This window comes from Cynoglossus semilaevis, chromosome 8 (assembly GCF_000523025.1).
Source record: "Cynoglossus semilaevis isolate Cse_v1.0 chromosome 8, Cse_v1.0, whole genome shotgun sequence".
In the NCBI taxonomy this organism is placed as follows: Eukaryota; Metazoa; Chordata; class Actinopteri; order Pleuronectiformes; family Cynoglossidae; genus Cynoglossus; species Cynoglossus semilaevis.
The window spans coordinates 3635121-3660182 of NC_024314.1; the positions used below are offsets into that span (position 1 = coordinate 3635121).

The window sequence follows — 25062 nt, forward strand, 5'->3', positions numbered from 1 at the left end:
GTCACATGATGCTGGATTTTACAACTGGAAACATTAATATATTAGTCTTGTCTTACTGAGGCCATTATGGTAGTATTCTCACCTGCCTTGCAGAAGGTTCAGAGTTTGGTTCCACCCAGTCTCCCAACCCAGGATAAGCTCATCAGGAAGGGCATCTGGAGTAAAGTCTCCGCCAGTTGACAGTTACAAAGGCCACCACTGAGGCAATCTAAGACAGAGGAACAAAAAGTAAAAGTGATTTTTCATATTTGTATTAGTCATTATTAAAGGTAACCATTCCTACCTAAACCTAAACTATTATCTATTCTTCCATTTACACATGATTCATAAAGATGTGACTCTTTAGCTTTCATTTGGATTCAAGCTGGTTCACACAGAGCTAGTAAGAACGGGACTAAGGTCAAAGTGTCACCAATCAATGCTGAAGTTACAGAAAGAGAAAGGTAAATTAGGGATTGGTGGAGAGACAGAGGTTTTCCATATCAGCTCAGTGTCTCTGACGTCTTTAACTCTGCAGATAAGTCTGGGTTTGGTGACACACAGACACTGTGTTCATGTTGAGGGGACATCAATGTACAGAGAGAAGGTAGTTATCGTGTCTATGACAAATAAACAGCTACTGGAGATACAGTAGAGTATGAAGAACTGAGGTGTGTTCTCCATCTCCAGAGAAAATACCAAAGTCAGTCTTTTAATCTGCCTCTTTATTTAATCGTGCTCCCTTTACGTCCCCCTCCTACATTAGTATGAGAGTAAACCTAGAAGACATGTAGTGTGAATGACCCTTTTTAACCACACCATTTCTTACACACAGTGTGCTGTATTCAGCAGGCAGCAATCAATACACAGCTTTTCTAAATAAAAACAATGTAATCATTTCACAGCCCCATTATTACTATTAGATTTGTAGCTGAACAAGACAGAAAGGCTATGTTGTGCCGACTTTTCTTGATAATGGAATTACTCCCTCATCACACCTTCAAAACACCTGTCCTTAATGATTGACCAATGCTAGATATTGAGTGGAGCAATTTCCATGTAACAAAAACAACCATTTTACTGCAGCTTTAGTAAGAAATTAACTGTGAAGCTGAGTTGAGGTCTGCAGCGGCCACATAAATCAACATGGACCTGCTGTTTCTTCCCTCATCATTTGAGAGAGTGAGAGGAGTAACACAGTCTGCTCTGTAACAAACATTTCAGACCTCCATGAAGCAGACACAAGAATTTTTCACACCATCTCTCTACAGTTCTCCCTGTGAGAAACCCATCTGTAGTCCACCTCCCTCTGACTGACCTGGACACTGATCTGTCTCCTCTGATGAATGGGCACGCCAAGACATGACCAAGTGATGCAGCTGCAAGACAACAACTATTTATAAGCAAATATTACACCGTGTGTCCAGCAGAGTAGATCAGACTAACAGAAAATCCCTCCTCCTGTATCCATCTCCCTGTTTTTTCAGACATGTGTCTTATCCTTCCTGTGAAGCAACATGTTTCTGTTGTTCAAGGTTTAAAAGACCTTTTTGATTTGTTGGTTCTTACCTCTCAGACAAGATATAGTGTCGTGGGGACAGAACGTCTTCATGTCTGTTGTCCACTGAGTGGATTATTCTACTGCTGTAGTAAATCTGTTTATGCTGATCTGTTCACATCACATCTTCTATACACTAGTTGTTTACCGGAGGTCTCTTAAATATTATTTACTCTGTGAAGACACAGCCACTAGGAACACAAGATCAGTATCGCCCAAATCAAACACTGCGGCTGTGTTGTCCAGTAGACTGGAACTCACCAATCAGACCAACACGTTGAGTTACAGCAGTGTTGTCAATCTTTCTGCAGCATCCTCCTTTCCCACTTATTCCCACTTATTTCCAAATACTGCTATTCTTATTAATCAAAACACCAAACCAAATCAAAGCTCTTTGTGAAACAACTAAAACAATATTGAAATGGACATTCATTCTCTGGGTATGCCTCACCTGCACTACCTCTATGCCAGGGAGGTGCCCCCTCACTTTGGAAACCACAGATCCACAGTTTCATTTCTGCATGCACCAGTGTACTTTTTAACCACACTAATGACAACGGAAATAACACTGATCACTGGTCAGTGTTTATGTGGATTGAATAATCTGGTCAAGTCCAAAGGTTTACTGTCACTGACGTCGACTACTTCTCCTTGGATGTGCAAATACAGGTTAAAATAAAGCCACCAGACTATGCAGGCAGCGTGCCCGTCTAGGTAACTCTACAGTTAGGTTATTAAATGTGATCTTTGCTTTGTTGGTGTAGAAATGTTATTTTTCTGTTAGAGTGAGGGAGCTAATAAATCCCTACAGGTGAATGAAGAATAGCTGCTTAAATAAATTCTTTAATTTTAATATTTCTGACAACAGCCTTTGACCAGAACTGCTTCTGCTCTCGTCTTACAGATACGTGATGGCCCTGTACAACCAACATGTCTGCCCCGTGAACAACTGGTAAATCACACACCAAACACCAGCTGAATTCCTAGAATACCGTGTTTCTACCTCAAAAACCAATTTGTCATTTATTGTTGCAGTTTTGAAGGTTCTATAATCAGGATTGTCGCACTTTGTTACAGAACAAGCTGAGAAACAGAATGTCCTGTGTCCCTGTGACAAAAATCAACTGATAATGATTAATCCTTCAGAAGGAGTTCACACCCTGCCCCCTGCTTTGGCACTCTTTTCTTGATGCATTTAAACCCTGGAGGTCCACAAAACTACATTCAATGTACACTACACAATCTTTATATAATATATCTTATCTTAATTTATAGTTAAAAACAGTAATAAATACATTGTAACCTCAAACAGTAGTCGTCTGTTGATCAGATTAGAAAACATTACTGACTGTTACTCATCTATACTCACTCAGGTACACTAATATAGCAATATGCAATATTATTCAAATATTATTATTATTAATATAATATTAAGTTTGTTGCATGAAAGTAGGAGTGATGCAAAGTGCTGGATTTGCATCCATAAAAACTGCAGTGAACTTGAAGCCTCATATGGTCACACTGGCTGGGAGGCTGTAACAAACGAGGCTGAATTTGATGTAAGGAATCTTTTCTCAGTCGTCATGAAATGGACTCCTGACTTCCTGCCAAGTTTTATCAGCCTCAATACAAACATAGATAACTGAGAAGGAATCAAAGAAGTAAAATGTGGGAGTGGACAATAAAAAAAAATAAAGTACAGCGGGGGCACATGTTGACAGGATGGGTGGATGTTTGAAAAACAAGTTGTTGCAGAGAGACAACAAGAGGAGGAATGTACTGTACACTTCTGTCAGAGCTGCAGTTGAATGATAACAATGATGATGATTTTCTTACTGGATTTATTTATGGAGAGAAGCTCCTTCCAAGCTGGTGCATTTAACAGAGTGTAATTATTTGTAGAAGCTCTGTAAGAAAACACATGCAGAATACCATGTTAAAGCAATGTAAACAACACGTCTTTTTGTTATTGTCTAAAATATTGGCAATGCGTATTATCAACCTGAATATGTTGATATTCAGGTTCAAATGACAGTGAAGATTGTATTTTTTGTATGTTTTTTTAACCTTTAACCATGAACTTTATTGAAGTGGAATCCCAAATTATTTTTCTTCTCAACTTACTAACTAACTAATTTAACCATTAGTTTGTTTTTAATGATTCCTTCTGGAACCTTAGAAATGTTAAGGAAACAGGTGTGAAGTGAAACTTCCTATAAGTTCTCCTTGTTAACCTGACAGTTACATTTTAGTGCTGTATTTGTAAAGACACTTGATTCTGGAAAAGCCAGAATTCTGGAAGGCTAAAACTTCAGTGTGCAGGGAGGCAGATGTATGATCCTGAGAACTGGGAAGTCTGTTCTTAGAACATGGACTGGACTATGTTTAACATATCTGGAGCGGAAAAAAGAGGGGGAAAAAACAGGCCCTGATAAAAAAGAAAAAGAAAAAAGAAAGCTAAAGTTACTAAAACAGTCCCTGCCACTGGCCTTCTCTCAGCGTCTTCAGTCAGCTGTCAGTGACGTCAAATATTTGTGGTCTGAAAGTAGACTGGATCAAGATATTTGATAACGGCATTTGATAAAACTGTTCTGGAAATGATCCATTATGTCCTCAAACTATATTTTCATTCTGGTTTGGTCAACGTGAACCACAGTTTCTCATGTGTGTTTGCAGGATTTACAATGAGTCGTGTGAAGAGCGGCTTCCACAGCAGAGGGGTCCTGTGTTCTGCTGCACCCTGGACAACATTCCACTCATCAGGTGTGTGTCTCTTGAACCTGCACACTTCACTGCTGCTGTGGAGTTAGGAGAGGAGATTTAGCCTCAACATGAAGAATAAAGTAGACAAAAAACTTCAGTAATGATCACAAGAAAACCAGGCAGAGGTGGAATCACTGCAGCTGAGGGGAAAATGTCAATTCAAACAGTGGCAGAATCCTAAAATCACACAGGAGTGATGAGTAAAAGACACAAAAACAAAACTGGACAAAAATACACCAAGGTTTCCCTTCAAATGTCAGTTAGTGTTTAAACTCCTGGTGCCGCAGACACAGTGTGTCTCCTTGTTAGATAAGTCCACACTTGCCCAACTGCAGCATGCAGGCGGTGGTGGGGGAGAATAAGGGGAACCTCTTCACCTCCACAGGAAGAGGAGCTTTTGTTTTGTGTGTACGGGGAGTGGATCCATCACCTCTTTGAAAAGTCCTCACACTAAGCCGCAAAGTGCAAACAAAAATCTGCTCCTGCATGTGTCTTTACAAAGTCTGAAAGCTAAATTCAATTACCCTTAAATCCATGATGGACATTTATTAAAGTTGTCAAATTAGGTTTGTCATATTTTTAGTTTTGATTCCGAAGTTAAGGGCTTTGTGTCATTGTTCTTTGACTATACAAAAAATATGTTTTATTCTATTTTTGTTTTTTTATTAAACACCGATGAGGTCGTCCAATGAAACGACAGCAGGCGTAGTGGCCCTCATCTAATTTGAGTTTGAGACCCCGGGTACAGAGAGACAGAGAAGTGTCCATGCAAATATGAAGTCATTTAAACTTTCCTTGACTGTTGATGGATCTTATCTGAACTCTGCAAGAACCTAGCTGACCTTTAGCCCACTGAGCCAGAAGGCCAGCCTGTGTGCTCACTGCCCTGCTTTGTGTTTTCCCTGCAGTAAATGTGGAACGCTGGCACCAGAGAGCTGCTTTTTCAGCCTCACGTGCACCACAGGCTCTTTCATGGGTGAGTATCAAAACAGAGTTCCTTCACAGCTCCTCACATCAGATGCACCTTTGTACAGAGAACATGGCTCTGGTACTTAAACACACACTTGGACTCAAACACAGCTCTCCTGGCCACTGCACACTCAGGACTTCAGACTTCATGTTTTCTCAGCTGTAGTGGCTCCAGCAGGGTTTCTGCTCTGTTCCTCCTGAGAGGAAAATTTACTCTGTGCCATGAATGGTGCATTTTTATGCCTTGCAGGACCCAAACCCGCCCACCCCCCACTCTCCATCCCCTCAGACCATAAGGGCAGCTACTCTACTCTGCTGTGGGGCAAACAAAAATTGCTCGGAAACTTCTATTTTTGTTGGTTTACTCTGGCTTTATTACATGGTGTTCAAAAGGATTCTCAGGGTTCTGAGAGTTTGCTCTGCAGAACGTGGATATAGTAAGCTGTGGTCTACTGCAGCTTATAATTTTGAAGGACTAAGGGCCATTTAAAAACAAAGCTGTTGTTTCCCCTACGAGCAACAACAGGGTTGTGTGCTACAGTCGCAGGAGTCACAGCCATATTTGGAGTAAGGGTTTCACTAAAGCTCAGGTTAATCTCCAACAAACTCATTTGCACGATGAATATAAAACATAGACCAAATGCATGGGAAACTAAATAGATTTAAATGGAGTTGCTCTTGGCAGCTAGACTAGAATGGAAGAAAACTTTTAACAGGGACAGAGAGGGAGCAAAAATATGAAAAGCAAAAGATATCAATGCTATTAAAGAAAAGCTCAACTAATTTCATATAACACGTGACTCATAATTTTTACGGGACACACAACTCATTGAATAAATATGATATAATAAATATGAATTTTTATGGATTTTATAAATGGACGAGCCAGAACAGTTGTTAACATAAAACTTAGCTAATGCGAATCGCATTTGCTAGAAAAAAACAGGGGAAATGATGGCAGACTAAAGAACTGCAGAATTTTGCTGCAAATGTGGATAGAAAATGGGCTATAATTTATAACTAATGTAACTTAAACTAACTTTGCTTATAATTATTAATTATTAGATTTATTTTATATTTAATAGCAACATAGAAACAGGCTTGGGCAAATAAGCCTGAATAGAGTTGATGTTAGACTTTTATCCTATAAAATTACTGAAATATTTTAAAGAGTATCATCTTGAGTTTTTTACTTTACTTTTCCGTTTCACTTGCATGACCTTTCAGCAGAGTGCACCTGGTTCTTATAGTGTTCCTGAGAAGATGCTGGAATGTGAGTGCGTTTAACAAGACCATTAAGCTGTCTCTGCTGAGTGTGTGTGGTATTTATCATAAAACCCATCTCTGGATGTTCTTTATGGTTCAACGGAGCTAAAAGGTCTGAGATTTAAATTAATGTCACTCTGAATGTCTTTTGACACATTGTGTCCACTAATAATACACAATACAGGTTTCTGAAGTGATTGATTCCCTTTTCCTAAGAAATGAACAGTCAGTTTTTGTTATTATTTTATACATATTCATAGAAATATATATATATATATATTTAATTTTATTCTTCTTCCAGTGATGCTGATCGGACTGCTGCGCTACGCTCACGTCATCGAGAAACACCAGAACTGTGTCCTGAATGTGGCCAGTCTGTCCACTGGGTGGATCTGTGCAGCCGGACTCTTTATACTGGGAATCTTCCCGGTAAGAATTCAAAAACCCTCTCAAATGTCACTGTGTTGCTGGAGTATTCAATCAACTGTAAATGATATCATTTCATCGCTGGCTCGGGCTGTTGTAAATCACTTTGTCTCAGTTATGTGTCTCATCGTTCATGTCAACGAGTCAGGCTGGTATTTGTTGTTACATCAGCTGTGCACGTGGCCTATGGCTTTTTATTTGACTAAAACATGAAAATAAATAAGTCTGTAGAGTATTGCTTTGCAGTAAGGACCATCTTTATGACAGAATGACTCAGTGACCATGTACAGCGCCTGTGTGTGTCTCTGTGTGTGTGTGTTTGTGGCTCTGCAGTCTGTGGGCTGTTTTGTTGAGCTTGGCTGTCTAAACTCTGTCTGAATCTCTGTTTCTGACAGTATACGAGTGCCTGCGTGTGTTTATGCTCATGCCTTCAGATGGAGTTCAGATTCAGGACTAACTCTCATAGTAAAACGTTTTTTCTTTTAAAACCGGCTGCACACGTGGATGTGGCCTGTTGATTTGCACCAGCTGTTAACAGAAGAAGAGCAACAGAATCCACAACGTGACACACACATGCTTCCACACTGTGACCACATACACAAACTTAAGGGTTAATCTGCACACAGCCCTTCCAGTATATGCAGGGTTTTCAGAGCCCCAGGTGTCGACTGGCTTAAACTTGGTGCTTAAAATGTTCCAATCGTTGTTTTTGTCCAGGAGTGTCTGCTCAGCAGTTGAAATATAAGATGAAACCTTCAAGTAGAAACAAGTATATAACATGATTGGCTCCATACGTTCATACTTTTTCTTAACTCCTAACTCTAACCATTGTTACCTCAGGGAATATTTCCAACTGACATGCAAAACTGTCCCAAAGGATTCTTGTAATCTTTTACATTAAGATTGAACCTGGTCGCACATCTGCATGACTTCAGACTAAAACTACTTTGCTGTCAGTTAACACAATCTTGGAATCAAAAAAATACATATACTACTCTGAAAAAGGTTCCTGTTTCGTGTTTAAATAAAGAAAAGACCCCTAACAGCACACTGGGACAACAAAACGTCCCATCACTTTGTTACCAAGCATAACATCACCGAGCCATGTCCTTTTAATTCATTCATCTTGTATACAAGTGGTTCTAGAGAAAATACATTCTTGTGGAGTCCCAAGCACCTGTCTTTCTACATGTCAGCTCTGTCTCACAACCACCTCCTGTCAGCCAACCACATGTTTAACCACAGACATTGTTTTATTGCATCAGTAGAGTTGGTCCATCTCTTTTACTCTGCTTTGACTCTTTGAATTCAAAAATCGTCTTTAGGTGAGGGAAGTGTGCAAAGGATTCTGATATGAGGAGCAAGGTTATATTCTGGGCCAAGAATCATTATAATAGAAGACGTTTCTTCATTGTTTCCACACTAACACAAATATACAACAGTGTACCATAGATGTGTCTGAGGACAGGTCTTCCATCTCAGCCCACGTGTGTTCCCCTGCTGTGATGTAACCACAAGAGTTGCGACTGTGTCTGTCATACTCACGTGTGTTCTGCCCGGGGTCCTTATTCTTCAGAGGCCCACTGCTTCTGTGGTCGTGGGAGGTGACCGTCTCAGATTGCATCTTGGGATGGATGGGTCTGGGCCCCTTCAAATACATTTTGGAGCGAAGAGAACAGTCCAGTCCAGAGGAGGGTTTCTTCTTGGTGATTGGCTGCAGCCTCCTCCTCCCTGTCTGACATCACAGACTGCCAGTGTTTGCGGCTGAGTAAACATGGCATTGTGTGATGGATGTACAGTATAAATGTGTCGTAGTGAGACCACTTGTGTTGAATGATAAACAGCCGTGCACACACAGGATCCGGTGTTTCCATCTTCCACAGGATGTTTTCGTGCCAAATTGGATTTTCGGGAAATTCTGCAAAAAATATTCCAGCAGAGAGACAGGCAGACATTGTTATTTAGGTTGTGAGGACTTCCATTTATTCTAGGTTAGAGCACTCAAACAGCTTTTATGCTAGTGCTTTTACAGCACAGTCACTGGACAGAAAAGAACAAAGACTGTTTACTGTGGTTTTTATTAATTCTCTTGAAAAAAAAAGTTTAATTAAAAAAACTGGTTTACTTCGATCTTTGTCACTTTCACCTTATTACTTATTTACTTAATTGCTGACCATGGCTTTAAGCTATGGTCTGGATTATATACATACATGGTACAAGCCTTCATCATATTTGGCTAATTTTAACCTTCATTCCACTCACCTTAAATGCATTACTATTACTATTTTTTTTAGCTAATCCTTAGCTATCAGGCCAAACATGTAGCTGTTGTTGCTAACTACACTCATATCACTCATTTTATAAGCAATACATTTCAGATTCTAATAAGTAGTTCATTGTATATTCATTGAAACCCAACCTAAAGAACTGTAAAGGTACTTGGTATCATGGCGTACACGGATAAATACTCTTAAGTTGTGTCAGTTACAACCCCAGTTTCCACCAATAGCCCCTCCACTTATTAGCTGGTATTTTCTTCTTTAAAATATTAATTCTGTATTAAACCTATGATGCTCTTGTGTTTGTCCTTCTCAGGTTGATTTAGTAAAAGTCCTTCACTACATTGGAGCCGGTGTGGCCTTCCCCTGCAGCATGCTGTTTGTGAGTCTGCAGTCGGCTTTGACCTACAGACTGGCCAAGACCCAGGGCCAGTATGGAGTGGCGCACTTGAGGGTGGGCATGGCCCTGCTGGCTCTGATAGCCCTGGTGCTCAGTATCCTTCCACTGATGTTTTGTGTCAATTCAGAATAACTTCCATCATGTCCACACTAATAGTTTAATGGGTTTAGAGGACTTAATTGGGTGAAGTTAGTTGGCCAACTACACTTCTTAGATATGTATAGAAGCTACATTAAACCTGTGGACAGAGACATATATATCTGAAACAGCTCCTCCCCAAAAAAATCTGTTTAGGGGAAGTAAAATAAATCAAAGACAACAAATAAGTTCAGACTCAGAAAACTGGCTAAGACGTGTGATGTGACACAGTGGAGACTTGTCTGAAGTGTGATGCTGCCCATTATTATGTGTTATGTGGCCCCCTACTGGAGAAGGTATAGATTCATATTACTATGAGTGAGCATATCACAGAGAAACTCCAGGTCAGTGTTTCAGTATGGACAGGCACTAAACTGCTGCAGTCATTAGTAAGGTGGTGTAAATGTTGCTCCTCTTGCCCCAGTGGCTCATAATTCTCCTGAACTTCTGCTGACCAGGTGGAGCCTTCTTTGTGCAGGAGAGCTTCGTCCTGCAGCACGCCTCTGCCATCTTCGAGTGGATTTATTGCATGCTCATCATGCTCTTCTACGGAACATTCGCCTTCGAGTTCAGGGGCATGTCCCGGGACACGTTGATAATCCTGGTGAGGGGAGAGCGACTGCAGAACTTTTCCAGTGACTCTAAACCTAAGTCAGAGTTTCACAGCATCTCCAACCACCACCAGCCAGAGGTTTTGACCATCCTGTGACTGAAAGTATTTGGTAGTTCAGTATCTGTGGAAATATGAACTCATCTGAAGAAGGTGCCTGAAGTGCATCAGCAGATGCTCACGTGTATTATTGCACTCACCACTGATGCCAAATCTGTTCTCCTCATCTGTCACCAAAAATATTTTTATACGCTAAAAACACTGCAGAGTCACTGCACAATTATCTGCAACATGTGCCTTTTCTGACTATCACAGGCCAGTTTAAGGGATTCACCCCATCCTTACTGTTTGTTTTAATTTTCCTCCGTTAACAATCAGTCCTTTGTGAGAAGCGATTTCCTGAAAGTGCCTCAAATGCCGCCCGGTGTCGGCGCTGCTGTTTGTTTAAATGTTCGGCTGTTCAGACATGAACTCTGCATTGTTCCCACTCAGGAAGCTTTCTTACATGACAAGCTTTCACTCTCTTTACCTCAATGGTTTTAGTGAGGTTTTTCCAAAAACGTCAGACAATACTGTAGCAGGCCTGGACCACCTCTGTTTGCCAAGAATAACGGCTGCTCTTTGTGTAACGCAAAAATGTGTGTACTTTTCATCCAAGATTATTTTGTAATTCAAGGTATAATATTCTCCAGAACTCTTTTCTTTGTTGCTGTTTCTGACTCGTATTGGCTAAATAAGCACTGTTGTATATTTTGTTATAGCAGCAGACACTCACATGCAGTTATTGGTGGAAACACATTTCTAGTTTTGGAAGCAATTAAAGCAACTTTGTCTTTAAATGTAAAGACTTGTTTTTTTATTAGAGTATACTTTATAATATATATATATGTGTATATATATATATAAATTATTACAGAATTTTACAGTAGCCTGTGAGCATTTGCTGCATGTGACAAAAATGTCACCGTGCACATCATTTTAGTTGACGGCTATGAAATGACACAGACCAGAGGTTTATCTGCTCCTCACCCTTGAACTTGACTGTTCTGACAGCTGCCAGACAAGAACACATAAACACACACCTAGAGACACAAACACTTGCTCTCACACATACACGCATTTACACACGCATATATAAAGTGACTAGAAGTTGAGGTTCTTAGGGATTTCCCAGGGGAAGTCTTTCCTGCCAAAATGTCCGTAACATGCCGTCTTCTGGTAGATCGGTCTCTTCAGGTCCAGATCCCTGCAAGTGCAAAGAAAAGCACTTAATTAAAGCATAATCACTGTGTCATGTCAACAATAAATGAATGATGTAGTAATGACCTGACGATGACGCCTGGTCTGAGGTCAAAGTTTTTGTTGATGATCTGCAGCAGCTCTTTCTCAGACTTCTGGGAGGAGCCGTAGGTGAAGAGGGAGATTGACAGTGGATGAGCCACTCCGATGGCATATGCCACCTGAGAATAAAGAAAACATGATCAGAATTAAATACTGAAACTATAAAGATAGATATATACAACATAATGAAAGTCTTTCCTTTAATTTAACATGAGCGCTGACTGGTAGACAGTATGTGTCTTCACTGCAGGAATAAGACCCAGGAACTAGGGATCTTGACAGTAACAGGAACTGTTCGTGACAGAACCAGGGACAACACATACTGTAGTGTCACAAGAACTTATTCTATCCCATGACCGGTTACTGTTCCGGAAGTAGACCAGTAGTAAAACTATCACAGAGAACAGAAAGCACTTGGGTGGACCTTACAGTTAACCTCTTCCTGATTAGTTGGAGAACGAGACCTGGAGGTGCCAACAACAGACAGTATTTGCATCTCATTTTTCTAGACAATTAATTTGTCTAGCAGTGCCTATACATTCAACCCTGATTTTACACTTTAATTTACTTTTTTAAAAAAAAGTCAGACAGCTCTGACCGTCTCACCTGCACCAGGACCCTCCTGCAGAGTTTGGCCTTCACCAGAGACTTGGCCACCCAGCGGGCAGCATAGGCAGCTGAGCGGTCCACCTTGGTGTAGTCCTTCCCAGAGAAGGCGCCACCACCATGGGCCCCCCAGCCACCGTAGGTGTCAACAATGATCTTCCTGCCAGTAACTCCAGCATCCCCCTAATGTTTAAAAAATGATACTAAAATGTGTTCTTTTGGGTCACTGTTATTTCAAAGACGTTTGTGCTGGCTGATTGGTGTGAAGTACTTAATTGTGTAAAGTATACTACCGTGATTAGCTAATTTGCATTGCAGGTACAGAAAAACTCATGTAGAAATTCTGTTCAACACTGAGACCTAAATCTAACACAAAAATGGCTACAGAACTTGTGAAATATGAAAAAAGTAAGAGATTTATGTTGTATACATGTGATGAAAATGTTTTAAAAATAGTTTAAACTTTATTATCAGTAGGGTCATTGATTGTAATAATGTGCTCAGAGATCCTATAATTGATTGAAAAATGTAGTTGTTTACCTGTGGTCCACCAATCACGAAGCGGCCGCTGGGCTGCAGGTGATAGATGGTGTCCTCGTCTAGGTACTTTGCTGGAATCACTGCTTTGATGACCTTCTCCTTCAGGACTCTCCTCTGGTCCTCCAGGCTCACATTGTCATCATGCTGCACTGAGATCACCACAGTGTGGACCCTCTTGGGGATCACTGCACCATTTTCCTGCATATAATGAACTGTGACCTTGTTGGAGACAAAGAGGTGAAACAGTCAGCTTTCACAGCACAATCATTTGAGGTCATCTGGAATGCAGGCCAATAAATTATATAAAACAAAAAAGAAAGTTCTGGTCTAATCAATCTTTGACTTTGAACATCTGCTACAGAATAGCACAGGCCCTGTGTCACATGCCTGTGGGTGTGAGGGGGTGTGTTTGTCACATGTTCCAGTGATCTAGATTTGATATGTCTGTGGCACTTGCTTAGAGTGTTATTGGAAAGGCATTCAGCAGCTCAGATGAAGAATACCAGCATGAACTGGTTGGTGCCTGTTGGTAAGCACATTCTGAAGGGTCATACGCAGATACTGTATTAGTAAACCAGTATTAGTTGAGGGGGTGGGGGGGGGTGGGGGGGGCAAACACAGAGACAAAGTCAACAAGTAATAAGTAAGCATTATTAGCATTCAAGCAAATTCTTGCTTCGAGATACAAGGAAAGACTTGAGATACGAGCACGCTTACAGACACCAACACTAGGTGGCCGAGCACTCGGAGCAGCCCACTCCGCCTCACTCGTTCACTTCATGTGTTCACTGACTTCTGTATGCATCTCCCGTGAGTCTTCCGTATTGTGTTTGATGTTCTCTCTATTTTGTGCATTACTCTTCATAACAGTGATGAGTCCTAAGAGAGTTAGTGGTAAGGATGGTGGTGAGAAGAAGAAACACATGATGACCATGGCGTGGTGCACGCTAAAGGAAGAATACAAATTGGAAAAAGTAAAAAAAAAAAAAAAATACATCAGTTGAGTTAATTCTAAGTTGTACATGTAAGGTACGGTGTCTCAGTACGGGCCAACGCTCTCCCCTCCCTTCCTCCCTCCTCCTCCTCCTTCGCACATGCCGCCATTAGCCGCTACTGTGTCAAACTGTATAAAAGTAGAAGAGGTAAATTGTTTTTCCCCACCTGTGTCTTGGAGTCTGGCTGAAGCCAGGGAATTGTTCCGTTTCTTCTAAACTCGGCCATCTTAGCGTTGAGTTTATGAGCAAGGACGATGGTCAGAGGCATACACTCCTCAGTCTCGTCCGTAGCATATCCGAACATCAGACCCTGTAAGACCAATAGCAATAGAAATTAATTTTACCATGTCATGTTTGAGGTACCTTTGTACCTTTGTAAGAAAATGTGATGTCAGGCTTGTGAGGAACATGCTGTTGTTTGAGATTAGCAAAAGCCAAAAAAAACTGATGTGGTGTTTCCTGATGACCTGGTCTCCAGCTCCAATGTCAGTCTCCTGGCGATCAATGTGAACTCCCTGAGCAATATCAGGAGACTGCTGCTCCAGAGCCACCAACACATTACAGGTCTTATAATCAAAGCCTGAAAAAGGGTATGCAGAAAAAATCAAATTTGTTTTCAACTGTCGATGACAAAAAGATAATGACAACAAAAGACAGAGTAAGATGATTAGTTTAACAAAGGGTTATTGTACATGTTACCTTTGTTGGAGTTGTCATAACCGATGTGTCTGATGGTGTCTCTCACCACACGCTGATAGTCTACGTTAGCTGTGGACGTGATCTCACCACAGAGCAGCACCATGCCTGTCTTACACACTGTCTCTGTGAGAACAGACACAGATTGTTACACTGCATTAGGAGCTGTACTGATACGTCCTGTTTGTCTGTTATATCAGACAACTTCATCAGTATGAATATGTATTTTTTTTTGTTTGCTTATTTGGCTTATTTGGCCTGACCTGGTGCATACCTGACACCTACGAAAGTATTACTCGACCCACACATGCAGTAATTTTTGACTGATCTGGGGTAAAAGGTTGGACAGTGAAATTCCACATTAGCCAACAGATTTAAAAGAAAAAGCAAAATGTTTTCAAGCATACACTATTGTGACTGACCGTTGTAAACATATGGCCTGTGGGCCATGTGAAGGCCAGCACATTTGCTATCAAAAGTGTTCTACAGCCACATGCTATTTGGGCCACATTTTACACATTTTAGGGGAAACCTTGCCAGTATTTGTATGTGGCATTTATCTAGGTTTAGGTTGTTACTTTGTGGCCAAATTCAAGCAACAAGGGGCCCACATGGGTGTTGATTATTGATTGTATTTGCTGGATATGCCCTATTAGGTCAAACACAACATGATCATTTTGTGTTTACATCTAAAAATAGCACAAGTAAAAATAACTCACTGTGATTCTACTCACCACAGGCCACTTTGGCATCAGGATCCTGCTTCAGGTGAGCATCCAGCACTGCGTCACTGATCTGATCACAAATCTTATCTAAAAAAAGGTAGAAAAAGGAAAGTGATTTAGAACCAGACAATGAATCATTAATTCAGGATGTCCGGGCGTGTCCTTGCCTGAACTTCCTCATGTGCATTGGTTGAAAGTATCAGATGTCACAGCTGTGTCTGTAAACTAGACGTCAGTCCTACAAGGAACCACGGTCCCAGAAATAGCCTTGGCTGCAAGTGTGTCATTGAGCCCACCAACAGTATATGGTTAATGCCATCATATCATAACACTGCTGCCCTGCAGTTATTAGTTAGATAACTCAGTTTTATACTGATTGATATTAACTAATTGTTATATGGGCTCATTAAAGTCACAACTTTTAGCTCCTAATTTTCATTTATGTAACTTTCCTGAAAGTTAGAAATCTATTTGCAGAGAAAAAAATATAATTTACTTTACTTTTTAATTACTGTGCTGCTGAGAATGTTTAGTGGATGCATGTATGTTTATATTTTCAATTTTCTTGGATCCTTTAGTGGTCCACATGTGGCAGGCAGAGAAAATGGACTACAAAACACACAGCTGCCCCACTGATGAAGGAACAGAAATATTCTATATTATTCCATATATATTCTATAATATATTATAAAATGTAGGTTACTGTTGTCTCCAAACAAAAATACCTGTAATTCAATCAATTCATTCATGGTGCCTGTGTGTCTTATTGTGATGCACAGAACCTAATTTAGTTCATATGCATTTAAAATGTAAATATTTTGAAAGACATTCCCACTAAAACACTCTTAAGGGTAAATGTTGACAGTCAAATGGTGGTTTTGTCTCCTAGACACAGCACAGAAAAACTATTGTAGCACGGAAAGAGAGTAAGATCTGTGCAAAAACACCATGTGAAATGCAGTAAAACTTTATGTGAACCACGTGCATCCTCTGTGCAGCCTGACTCTTCCTCTGGCTCCAGTTGTAGACCACTCAGAATCCTGCACATTCCTCAAAGTCACCAATGAGCAGTGGAACATGAACAGTAGCTCCATCACATGACAGACACTCGTCCTCAGTCAGACTCCACACCACATGGAGCTGCAGGGCTCCCTGAGGATGACGGTCCTAAGGTTCTACTCACCAGGATGTCCTTCTCCAACGGACTCGGAGGTGAACATAAAAGAGCAGTCATGACGAACGTTGTCGTAGTTCTCGTCCACTATGCCATTCATCCTGCCCCGTTCAAAGCTGCTGCACACGTGTAGAACAACAGAAGCAGAGCAGGTTGTAGACCTTGGCTGCAGTCTAATCCCACAGTCAGTTCCCAGGCAGAGCAGTGGGATAACACTGCTCTATATAAGGCAAAGACAACATACTCACACTGGTGGGGAGGAGGGAGCCACGTGAACCATGGGGGTCTAGATCATTCAGGGGCCAGAGGAGAGGAGGACTCCCCTACTGAGTTAACTCCAGCCATGCTAAGTGTCCACAACCTGAGTTAATCTCATCTGCTTTTTAATAATTCAGCAGATCATTTTTTTCACCCAAGAGTTGGAATAATCTGAATCTGATTAAGTTCCTAAATACATTCTTAATAATAATAGTAATTATAGTAATAATAATAATAAATTAATAATGACAATTATTATTATTACATATTCCTTCTACCTTACCTAATCTAAACCAGTTCAATCTAATCTACTGTGTTCATTTGTTATATGTATATATATATATATATATATATATATATATATTTGTTTATTTATTAGCTTTTCCTTTTTTTTAAATTTTCTATTTCATTATTTCATTTATAGGTAATTCATATAAAAATTATTATGCACAATTATTATTTTCATCGTGTGGCATTAAACGATGTTTGATCTTTTTTTTTAAATTTTACTTATTGCATTTTTTTGCATTGCATTGAATATGGACCCATGCGTGACATCATCATCAAATTTGTAATTTAATTGAGGTATAAATCAAGAAAGAACAGTTTATTTCCAATTGGAATTATTTTATACTGTCTTAAGAATTATTTTGTTTGACTAATGCTAGTTTGAAAATGTGCTTAACTATATAAATATAACTTTTGTAAACCTCTTCATTATTAGAGTTAGATTATGAAAATCTAAGATTTTAGAACTGAAATAAACCTAAATTAATACATTTAAATTGCTTTAAACAACTGCATTCATGTACATTACTTATATTTACTTTTTCTAATTACTGTATTAGATCAAGTATTAAAAATAGAATTCAGGAAACATCTTCTAGAGTCTGAAGGTGGATCACAACAGTGTTCCTCTCAGTCCTGAAGCTTCTCATCAGAGTCTGGATTTCATTTTGGACCTGAAAGGAAAAAAAAACAAATTACTTTCTGCCTGTTCATAGAAGTGATTTTATGAAAAGCTGAAATAAAGACATTTAAATTTAGAACATGGCTCACCTCTCCATTGAGAAAACAGTACATGACAGCAACAATGAACCCCTGTTACAACATCACAAAACAGGTCCAGTTCTTTACAGCACCCTGATGGCATTGAATGGATAAAAAAAACTAATAATAATGATAATGTGTGTGTGTGTGTGTGTCACCTGAAAGGATCCTAACACTAGCTCCAGGTAGAGTCGAGGACCCACACTCACGTGTTCAGGGAACATGGCAAAAACCACGTAGTGCAAACCAAACAGAGGTATGAGGACCAGAGTGGAATGAAGCAGTGTCCTGCAGGGGGCGGCAGAGGAAGTTAAAAAAAAACATCATGTATTGCATCGTTGAACTGTGTGGGTTGTATTACAGCACCTGTACAGCTGTGTATCAGTCTGGTGTCTGTGTGTGGCCTTGGTTTTCTGAACGATGGTCCTACTGATGTTGACGAAAATCAGGAAGTTTATCTGAAGGCCGCACAGCATCAACAGTGTGTCAACCATCAACTCAACAATTACGTGTGTATTGTTGAGTCAATATTGCAGTATCTCACAAAAATGGAGAGCAGAATTGGAGTCTTTATTATCCACCACAGTCGACTCTCCAGGTCATCCCAGCACCTGAACACAACACTCAAAACCATGCTCTATGTATTTACAATAATAATAGTAATAATAATAATAATAGATTTTTACTCACGCTTCATCATCCATCTCCTTCTTCATCAGAGCCCAGATTACAGTAATAACTGTTGGTGCACCTGCAAAATACACTCCAAATGAGAAAATAAAACATAAATAACTAGTACTACCAACAACCACAATTATTGTTATTATTATTAGTATTATTATTAACTGAATAGGAGCACATGACGAACCCCAACCAACGGTGGCGTAGATCCAACAGAACGTCCTGGTCCGAGTGAAGGGGAAGAGCAGCAGACTCTGCAGGTACAAAGCTTCCACCAGCAGCCAGGAGAAGTTAGACAGAACGCAGAAGTGGAAGAAAGTCACTGCTGCTTTACACTGAGCCTGAACAGACATGAAAGTATTAGTATTTACAGTATTTATATTTGTAAATACTAATGAAAATGAACATTGTTAACCTTTGTATCATATATTTTCAGCCAGTTACTGGAAAAAAACATTTCTAAACATGTGAACCCTGACGTCTACACTGAGTGAAGTCTTTTTTACAGTGAGATTTATTTGCAGTTGTTTTGTGATGTTCAGTCTCACTGTAGACATTGTGCAGTGGTCTAAGCTGTGGTCTGCAAACAGAACTGCATCTTTGATGAACACAGCCAGACTCCTGAGCATGAAGGTGACAAACAAGTTGAGGTGGATGTGGTTACGAGTACAGTGCAGTTTCCTGCAGGGCAGAGGGAAGCACAGAGAACCTGACATGAAAACGTGTTACTCTCTGTTTAAAATCTGACTATAATATCTGGGTCACAGACCTGAAAGTGCAAAAAATCAGCAGCGCAACGAGGAGTGTGGCCAGAGAAAGGCCATAACCAACGCTGTACAGCAACCTCACTGTGTCAAAGTAGTTTTTCTGGAGCAAAACATAAAATATTCATCATCTGCACGTTGGCTCCAAGAATCTAAATTCACCAGAGAGGTTCTGCACGTATGTATACTGACGGCCGTTTTTTAATATACTGTATGCTCAACCTGTTTCCTCATTTCTTCATCTGGATCGTCATCGTCATGGTAACATGCTTTGTAATATGGTAAACTTGGTTCACTCCATCCATCGACAGTACATACTCTGCTGATGAGAACTGAAAAAAATGTGTTATGTGAGTGACATAAATAAAAGTTTTTTTAAATTTGTCTTATAACTTTTTGACTTACCTTTGTACTGTTCACCTGTAGGATTCTGGGTCAGCAGGGGCAACTGTGGACATTGCACAGAGATGGTCTCTCCTGCAGAAGCTGCTGGCCAACAAGTCACTCCATCCCAGTCCATTACACAACCTAAGACGTACACATACAGTATGTGAGTTTAAAGTACAGTCTTTAGAATATTTTTGTATTGTTTAAATCAAGTACCTGTAGTTTTATTACGGAAGTGCCTGAGTAATGTCACATTGTTCATTCTGTTTTTACACTTGGTTTCTTCCCTCAGCAGGTAATGAACAACGGAACATTCTGGGTGAGTGGAGTTGACCTGACAGACAGATAAATATATTAAAAATGATATACATATATGTATGAGCAGAGGAGGATCATATCAAGAACAAGAAATATAAAAAATATAATTTCAAAATATACCAAAAATAAAAGTACATGAAATGTAAATGTGAAGTTTGCACATTTTACTAGTACTTAAATATTTTATAGTAAACTGGATAACGTAAAAACATAACATGAACTGAACAAAATAGTGCACAGATGACGTTCAACTATTACTCTAACAACAACCACATTATTGCAAAGTCAATTTGAATACTGCAAACAGTTCATAGATAAAATCAGATTATTGCTCAAACATACACTAGTATGTTTATGTACGAGTTTTGCACAGTAAAATCTGAATATTGAAAAATATAGTCCAGTAACATGCTCTGCAGTTAAAATGTAAAGAGACATCTTTGTTCACATTGTATTAGAAGAGATAATTCCATAAGAATAATAATTCTAAGAATTCTAAAAATTCCATTACTCACCACGTGTGTTGTGAGGATCAAGGTACAAACAGCTGCAGTGAGGTGCATGGTTTCAAACTGAAGTGTCTGCTAATTATTAGTTCAAATAAAAGTTTGATCCTGCTTCATTTTAGAATTAGAAAACTCGTCACATTTCCATCTAAGGAATATTTACAGATGATCTTCTGGTCTGAGCAGCAGTTGACTGAAGTGCGACTTCACCTGACGTTCTTACATGTTTTTCTAGTTATTGCATTATTCATGGAGTAGAAAATGTTTACAGACAGTGGGTTCCTGAGAGTAAAGTAGTTAAAAGTACCACTCCCCAAATGGTAAAAGAAGCTATACATTTATATATATTTAACTGTACAAGCCACACAAAGCAGGGGCAGCATCTAATATTGAAGTAACAAACGTCTCACACTGAGAAAAACAACAGTGTTGAAGAAATTACATGAACCTGCAGCACTGCAGGAAACCTTTTATCTTCAAAAACACATACTGTACACAAATACTGTTGATCTTGAAAAATAAAAATCTTTGTTTATTTGTAGGACATAATGAGACAAGGACTTGGTGGTACTATATAAGACAGCCTAGAGTGGCTGAAATATATTTGGTTATCAAGTGGAAGTGCATACTTAGTGTCGCAATACGTAAAGAAAATCACATACAGCAAATTATTGAATAAATCGAAGGCTAATATATTGAACTGAGGGCTTATTTCTTTACTAGTATTTCCTCTACTAGCAGTTGTTGTAGTTGTAGTATTAGTAGAAGCAGCAGTTGTAGTAGTATTTGTAGTATTAGTAGCAGCAGCAGTTGCAGTAGCAGTCTGAACGTTATATTAAGGTTGTATGTTACTGATTTCAAAGGGTTAGAGCCTAAATTCTTGTTTCTGAGTAAATGTCTCCCTCTAGTGTTTGATTGGTAAACGTGTTCTTCAAGCGTCGTTTTATATAACTAACTGCTGACGCTAAATGCATTAACTAACTATAAGCGCAAACATAAAAATGTAGTCATTTGTGTTCTGTGGTTGTCTCTTGTCATGATGTTAGCCTGCTTAAAGTCTCTGTCATTAATAAGAGCACTGTATGATCTGTATGTTGTTGTATGTTGTTTTTAATTATTTTATAATCAATTTACATTACTTCCAAACTCCGTTTTGTATCTCTGAGGTTGTTAGCTTGTTGAATAGCTTTAATCCCCACACTGTTTTTTAATTATCTTATTTTTCTTTCTCATTTTACGGCAGTGTCAATAAATAAAGCAGATGTGAGTTATTTTAACCAAAGCCAGGGGAAGTAATATTTTGACAGTCTGGTGGGGATAAATCAGTGTTACGTAACTTTAAATCTTCTGTGTTAGAAATAGTTTATGAATTTGAGGCATATAAAAGTTTTCAAGGGTGGATTTAAATAAAAACAACAAAACACAAAGCTGTGACTGATTTCCAAAAGTTTGTCCTGCCAGTCGTATGAATCCTCTGTCACAGTTAGCTCCCAAATATTTGAGCCAGTGACACAGTGATAGTCTCTTTACTTTCAGATCTGTACCAAATAGCAGCCGACCGTTTTTTCCATGGTGAGACATAAACATCGCTGTCACAGATTAGGATCTAAGTTTCCAAGAGGAAGGGGAAGAAAAAAAAAAACAACAAAAAAAAAAGCAAATGTTTGCACTGAAGCTCTATTTAACCGCAGGACAAACAAAAACAGAGCGAGAAGAATCCCAACAGAAGATTCCTTTCAGTCAGAAGGAGCTGAGAGAAAAAAAACTGCATCCATAAATCAGTCAGCTCCACAGAGCAGACTCACTCTTAGCAGCCAGAGAGTCTGTTTTCACTTTTTGAATCAAGATTGCTAAACATAAGCAGCCCAACATCCATTAACTATCCTCTCTCACTGTCTTCATGGCACTGTTCTGAGAGAAGCGTCACAGATTTCTTCTGTGTCTTCCTCCAGCCTCTTGAGGCAGAGGAAGTGAGTGTTTATGGACTGTGATGGAAACCCAACATAAACACATGCAGCTCTGAGGAACCGGTTAATGGACATTTCAATAGAAAGCATGTTATTATTAACATGTCGTTTTCAGCCACAAGATATATGATTGTGAATATGAATGTGAGATAAAAAACAAACCATTGTGTATATAGTTGTTTCATTGATACTATACAATAAATGGATGAAACTTTACTGTTTCCAGTAACAATGTGTGAATTTAGCTCGGTGATGAACTGACACTAATCTTCACTTGGTTTATGACATCTTTAAACAATCATTTTTGAAAAAATAATTTATATATAGGCTTATATTATCTAAATATCTATATATCTAATCTAATATATATGTTCGCAATATATATATATATATATAAGTATATATACTGTTGCGAACAGCAAAGTGGTAGGAAGTGATAGAAACTAAAAGGAGATGCTTCCAAGGAAAGGAAATGCTGTATGAGAGCCAGCAGACCACTTTCTGTCTATCAATTTGTCTAATTTGGTCATGGAAAATGGTCCAAGACAGGTTTGACAGTTAGATGAAGATTCTGTAAAATAGATGCAATTGTCAGGATGACCAGAGATTTCAGACTGATGTAGCTGTGCATGATGAGTCAGAGAGAGAAAACTGTCTAGATCTGCTGCTGAACAAACACAGCAGTCAGCAGATTCTTCCCTGCTGTCCTCAGCTCCACCTTTGGCTCCAAGACTCTGAGGTCAGATCAGTGAAAACCGGGAGACACAGCTCCACCTCTGAAATCTAAACCAAACCAAATCAAACGTACCTGTCTGCAGCTTTGACACAGAGCTGAATCAATTATACTCATTACTCTATTATACTTCATTATTTTGAGGTGGCACAAAAGATTTCTAAATGAATGAATGAGAAGATGCATAAAAGGAGTGTTTTTTATGGCCTGTTAGTCCAAAGGTCAGCACAGAAAATGCTAATCATTCGCTGTAATGTCTAACATCTTACGTTTAAGATTTCTTTAATTTGACTCTTTGATATCTCTATTTGTTTTATGTAATGTCTAAATGTACCATGTAACAAATGATACCAAGAGTACGATTTGAAAATGTAAATAGTTAGCATAGAAGTAGATAATATTTGGCCATATGATAATACATGGAATTTGGTGAAAGGATTATGGTTAAAAAATAGTACTATTACTAGTACTATTTCACACAGGCCAACAGGCAAAAAAGCTAAACACAAAACAGAACAAAAAAGTGGTGTGCCAATGCTGGCCCCTGAACCAGACTTTGAACCTGCCAGCTGCAAGAAAACCAAGTAAACAGAGATGTTTGGTGCCTTTTTAAGCCTAGCTGGTGCATTATGGGTAATTATATGTTTCAAACATACTATCTGTTTGTCACTGACACGAAAACTCTGCTAACAGTGTCTTTAAATCGTCCCGTTCATCTCCATAAGACGGTTCTGCAAACATCTGCTGACCACATGAGGAGACACGGAGTCTGAGAAGGATCCCACAGGAGCCACACCTGGCCCACAGTGGAATCCCACTAGGGGAAAAACCCAAATCTTCTTCAGCCATAGCAGCAGCAGCAGCAGCAGCAGCAGCAGGGACAGCTGTTGCTCTGGCACATAACCAGATGTCACATTGATGGGAACAAAAGAAAGGAAGGAGAGAAGGAAGTAGGAGGAATAAAAAAGGAAGATAGGAAAGAGGAGGGTACAGAGGGTCTCCAGGCTTCAACGTTCCCAAACACATGCGTCAAGCGTCAATAATTCCACTGCTGTTTTCTGGAGCCCAGCCGTTTCTCAACACAGTGTAAATGTTGGCAGCCAGTGTGTGTGATAGTGGGAGGTTCAGGAAGAGACACAAGGAGGCACTGTTTGGTCTCCCTGACCTCCAGTGTTTTATGTGCCAAAGCCTGACCTTTGTGTGCAGACTACACATCGTCTGCTATGGTAGCTTCTGTTCAGCCTGGATCTATGACTATCACTGCACGTTTTCGACTAACTGTTGCACCACAAGATTTAAATATATCTGGCAATGAAAAATATTCAATATAAAATCAAAGGTTTTGTGAGCTTCAATAAATATCTGTAACCATGACCTGACAAGACTTATGTGACCAATCAAATCTATGAAACCACTGCAGTCAGTCTGTGTTTCTGCCCTTATATGTTTTATATTATTCCTATTATGGTCTTTGTACAGTTGTCATAGATTCGCATACATTAGCATTTCAATCACTTTGTCCGTCTTTCCTGTGCATGTCCAAGCAATAACATTTTGAAAATAAATTGGCAGTGGCTTTTAATTATATTTTATTTAATGTTTATGTTTTTTTGTTTCCTTAAAATTTTGGGGCTGAGATTAATGTAATCTGTCTGTCTGTCTATCTGTCTGTCTATCATTGAGACAACTGTGTGCCACCTTGGCACTATTTATTAAGTGTTTTTCAAATAAAAGTTGGGTTGAGTTTGTTTTTATTTATATTATATATATATATATATATTATGAAATATAATTTGACAAAACATCACGAAAATGAAGCGTTTGTGCATTTTTCCCCACCTTCAAAATTCATCAAGTGGACCGGATTGAACCCCCTAGTGGGCCGGTTTTGGCCCACGGGCCGTACGTTTGACATCCCTGCTCTTCATGTTAG

General features: G+C 39.3%; 3 protein-coding genes and 1 long non-coding RNA gene across 21 annotated transcripts in view; 1 reads left to right on the top strand and 3 right to left on the bottom strand.

Annotated features, from left to right (window-relative positions):
• The window catches only part of LOC112487350 (uncharacterized), a 15809-nt gene extending 6252 nt beyond the window's left edge, over positions 1-9557 (bottom strand). The window contains exons 1-4 of the long non-coding RNA XR_003050379.1: positions 8507-9557; positions 4221-4335; positions 3374-3444; positions 83-208 (exon numbers count right to left, since the gene is read on the bottom strand). This is a non-coding gene — a long non-coding RNA (uncharacterized LOC112487350). The remainder of the gene's footprint in view (positions 1-82; positions 209-3373; positions 3445-4220; positions 4336-8506) is intronic.
• The window catches only part of LOC103381617 (transmembrane protein 150A-like), a 13068-nt gene extending 1979 nt beyond the window's left edge, over positions 1-11089 (top strand). Inside the window, exons 3-8 of the mRNA XM_008314053.3 lie at positions 2442-2489; positions 4214-4300; positions 5209-5276; positions 6837-6964; positions 9557-9734; positions 10237-11089. Coding sequence (XP_008312275.1) covers positions 2442-2489; positions 4214-4300; positions 5209-5276; positions 6837-6964; positions 9557-9734; positions 10237-10487 — 760 coding nt within the window. The 3' untranslated portion in view covers positions 10488-11089. The remainder of the gene's footprint in view (positions 1-2441; positions 2490-4213; positions 4301-5208; positions 5277-6836; positions 6965-9556; positions 9735-10236) is intronic.
• Positions 11090-11304: 215 nt separating this feature from the next.
• On the bottom strand, positions 11305-18033 carry LOC103381618 (S-adenosylmethionine synthase). Of its 6 annotated transcripts, none has more exons than XM_025057795.1 (11): positions 16714-16923; positions 16475-16581; positions 16277-16331; positions 15301-15378; positions 14570-14692; positions 14338-14450; positions 14037-14180; positions 12876-13094; positions 12336-12518; positions 11715-11848; positions 11305-11634 (listed from the first exon to the last, which is right to left on the bottom strand). In XM_025057795.1, exons 2-11 carry the CDS (start codon positions 16523-16525, stop codon positions 11532-11534), a joined length of 1203 nt encoding a protein of 400 aa, XP_024913563.1. In that variant the 5' UTR covers positions 16526-16581; positions 16714-16923; the 3' UTR covers positions 11305-11531. The 6 variants fall into 6 exon arrangements, with proteins under 6 accessions (XP_024913563.1, XP_024913562.1, XP_024913561.1 ...); XM_025057794.1 differs by having other exon boundaries at positions 16475-16584; XM_025057793.1 differs by lacking the exon at positions 16277-16331 and adding an exon at positions 17983-18033 and having other exon boundaries at positions 11307-11634; positions 16714-16811.
• Positions 17196-25062, bottom strand: part of ghrhr2 (growth hormone releasing hormone receptor 2) — a 34534-nt gene continuing 26667 nt past the window's right edge. For 11 of the 13 annotated variants that reach the window (XM_025057806.1, XM_025057803.1, XM_025057799.1 and 8 more), the window contains 11 exons: positions 19822-19939; positions 19624-19746; positions 19441-19550; positions 19224-19321; positions 19003-19135; positions 18642-18795; positions 18464-18524; positions 18318-18384; positions 18140-18231; positions 17932-18061; positions 17196-17824 (listed from right to left, as the gene is read on the bottom strand). In XM_025057806.1, coding sequence (XP_024913574.1) covers positions 17675-17824; positions 17932-18061; positions 18140-18231; positions 18318-18384; positions 18464-18524; positions 18642-18795; positions 19003-19135; positions 19224-19321; positions 19441-19550; positions 19624-19746; positions 19822-19867 — 1164 coding nt within the window. In that variant the 5' untranslated portion in view covers positions 19868-19939 and the 3' untranslated portion in view covers positions 17196-17674. The remainder of the gene's footprint in view (positions 17825-17931; positions 18062-18139; positions 18232-18317; positions 18385-18463; positions 18525-18641; positions 18796-19002; positions 19136-19223; positions 19322-19440; positions 19551-19623; positions 19747-19821; positions 19940-25062) is intronic. The other 2 variants (XM_025057809.1, XM_017034284.2) reach the window with 2 other exon arrangements.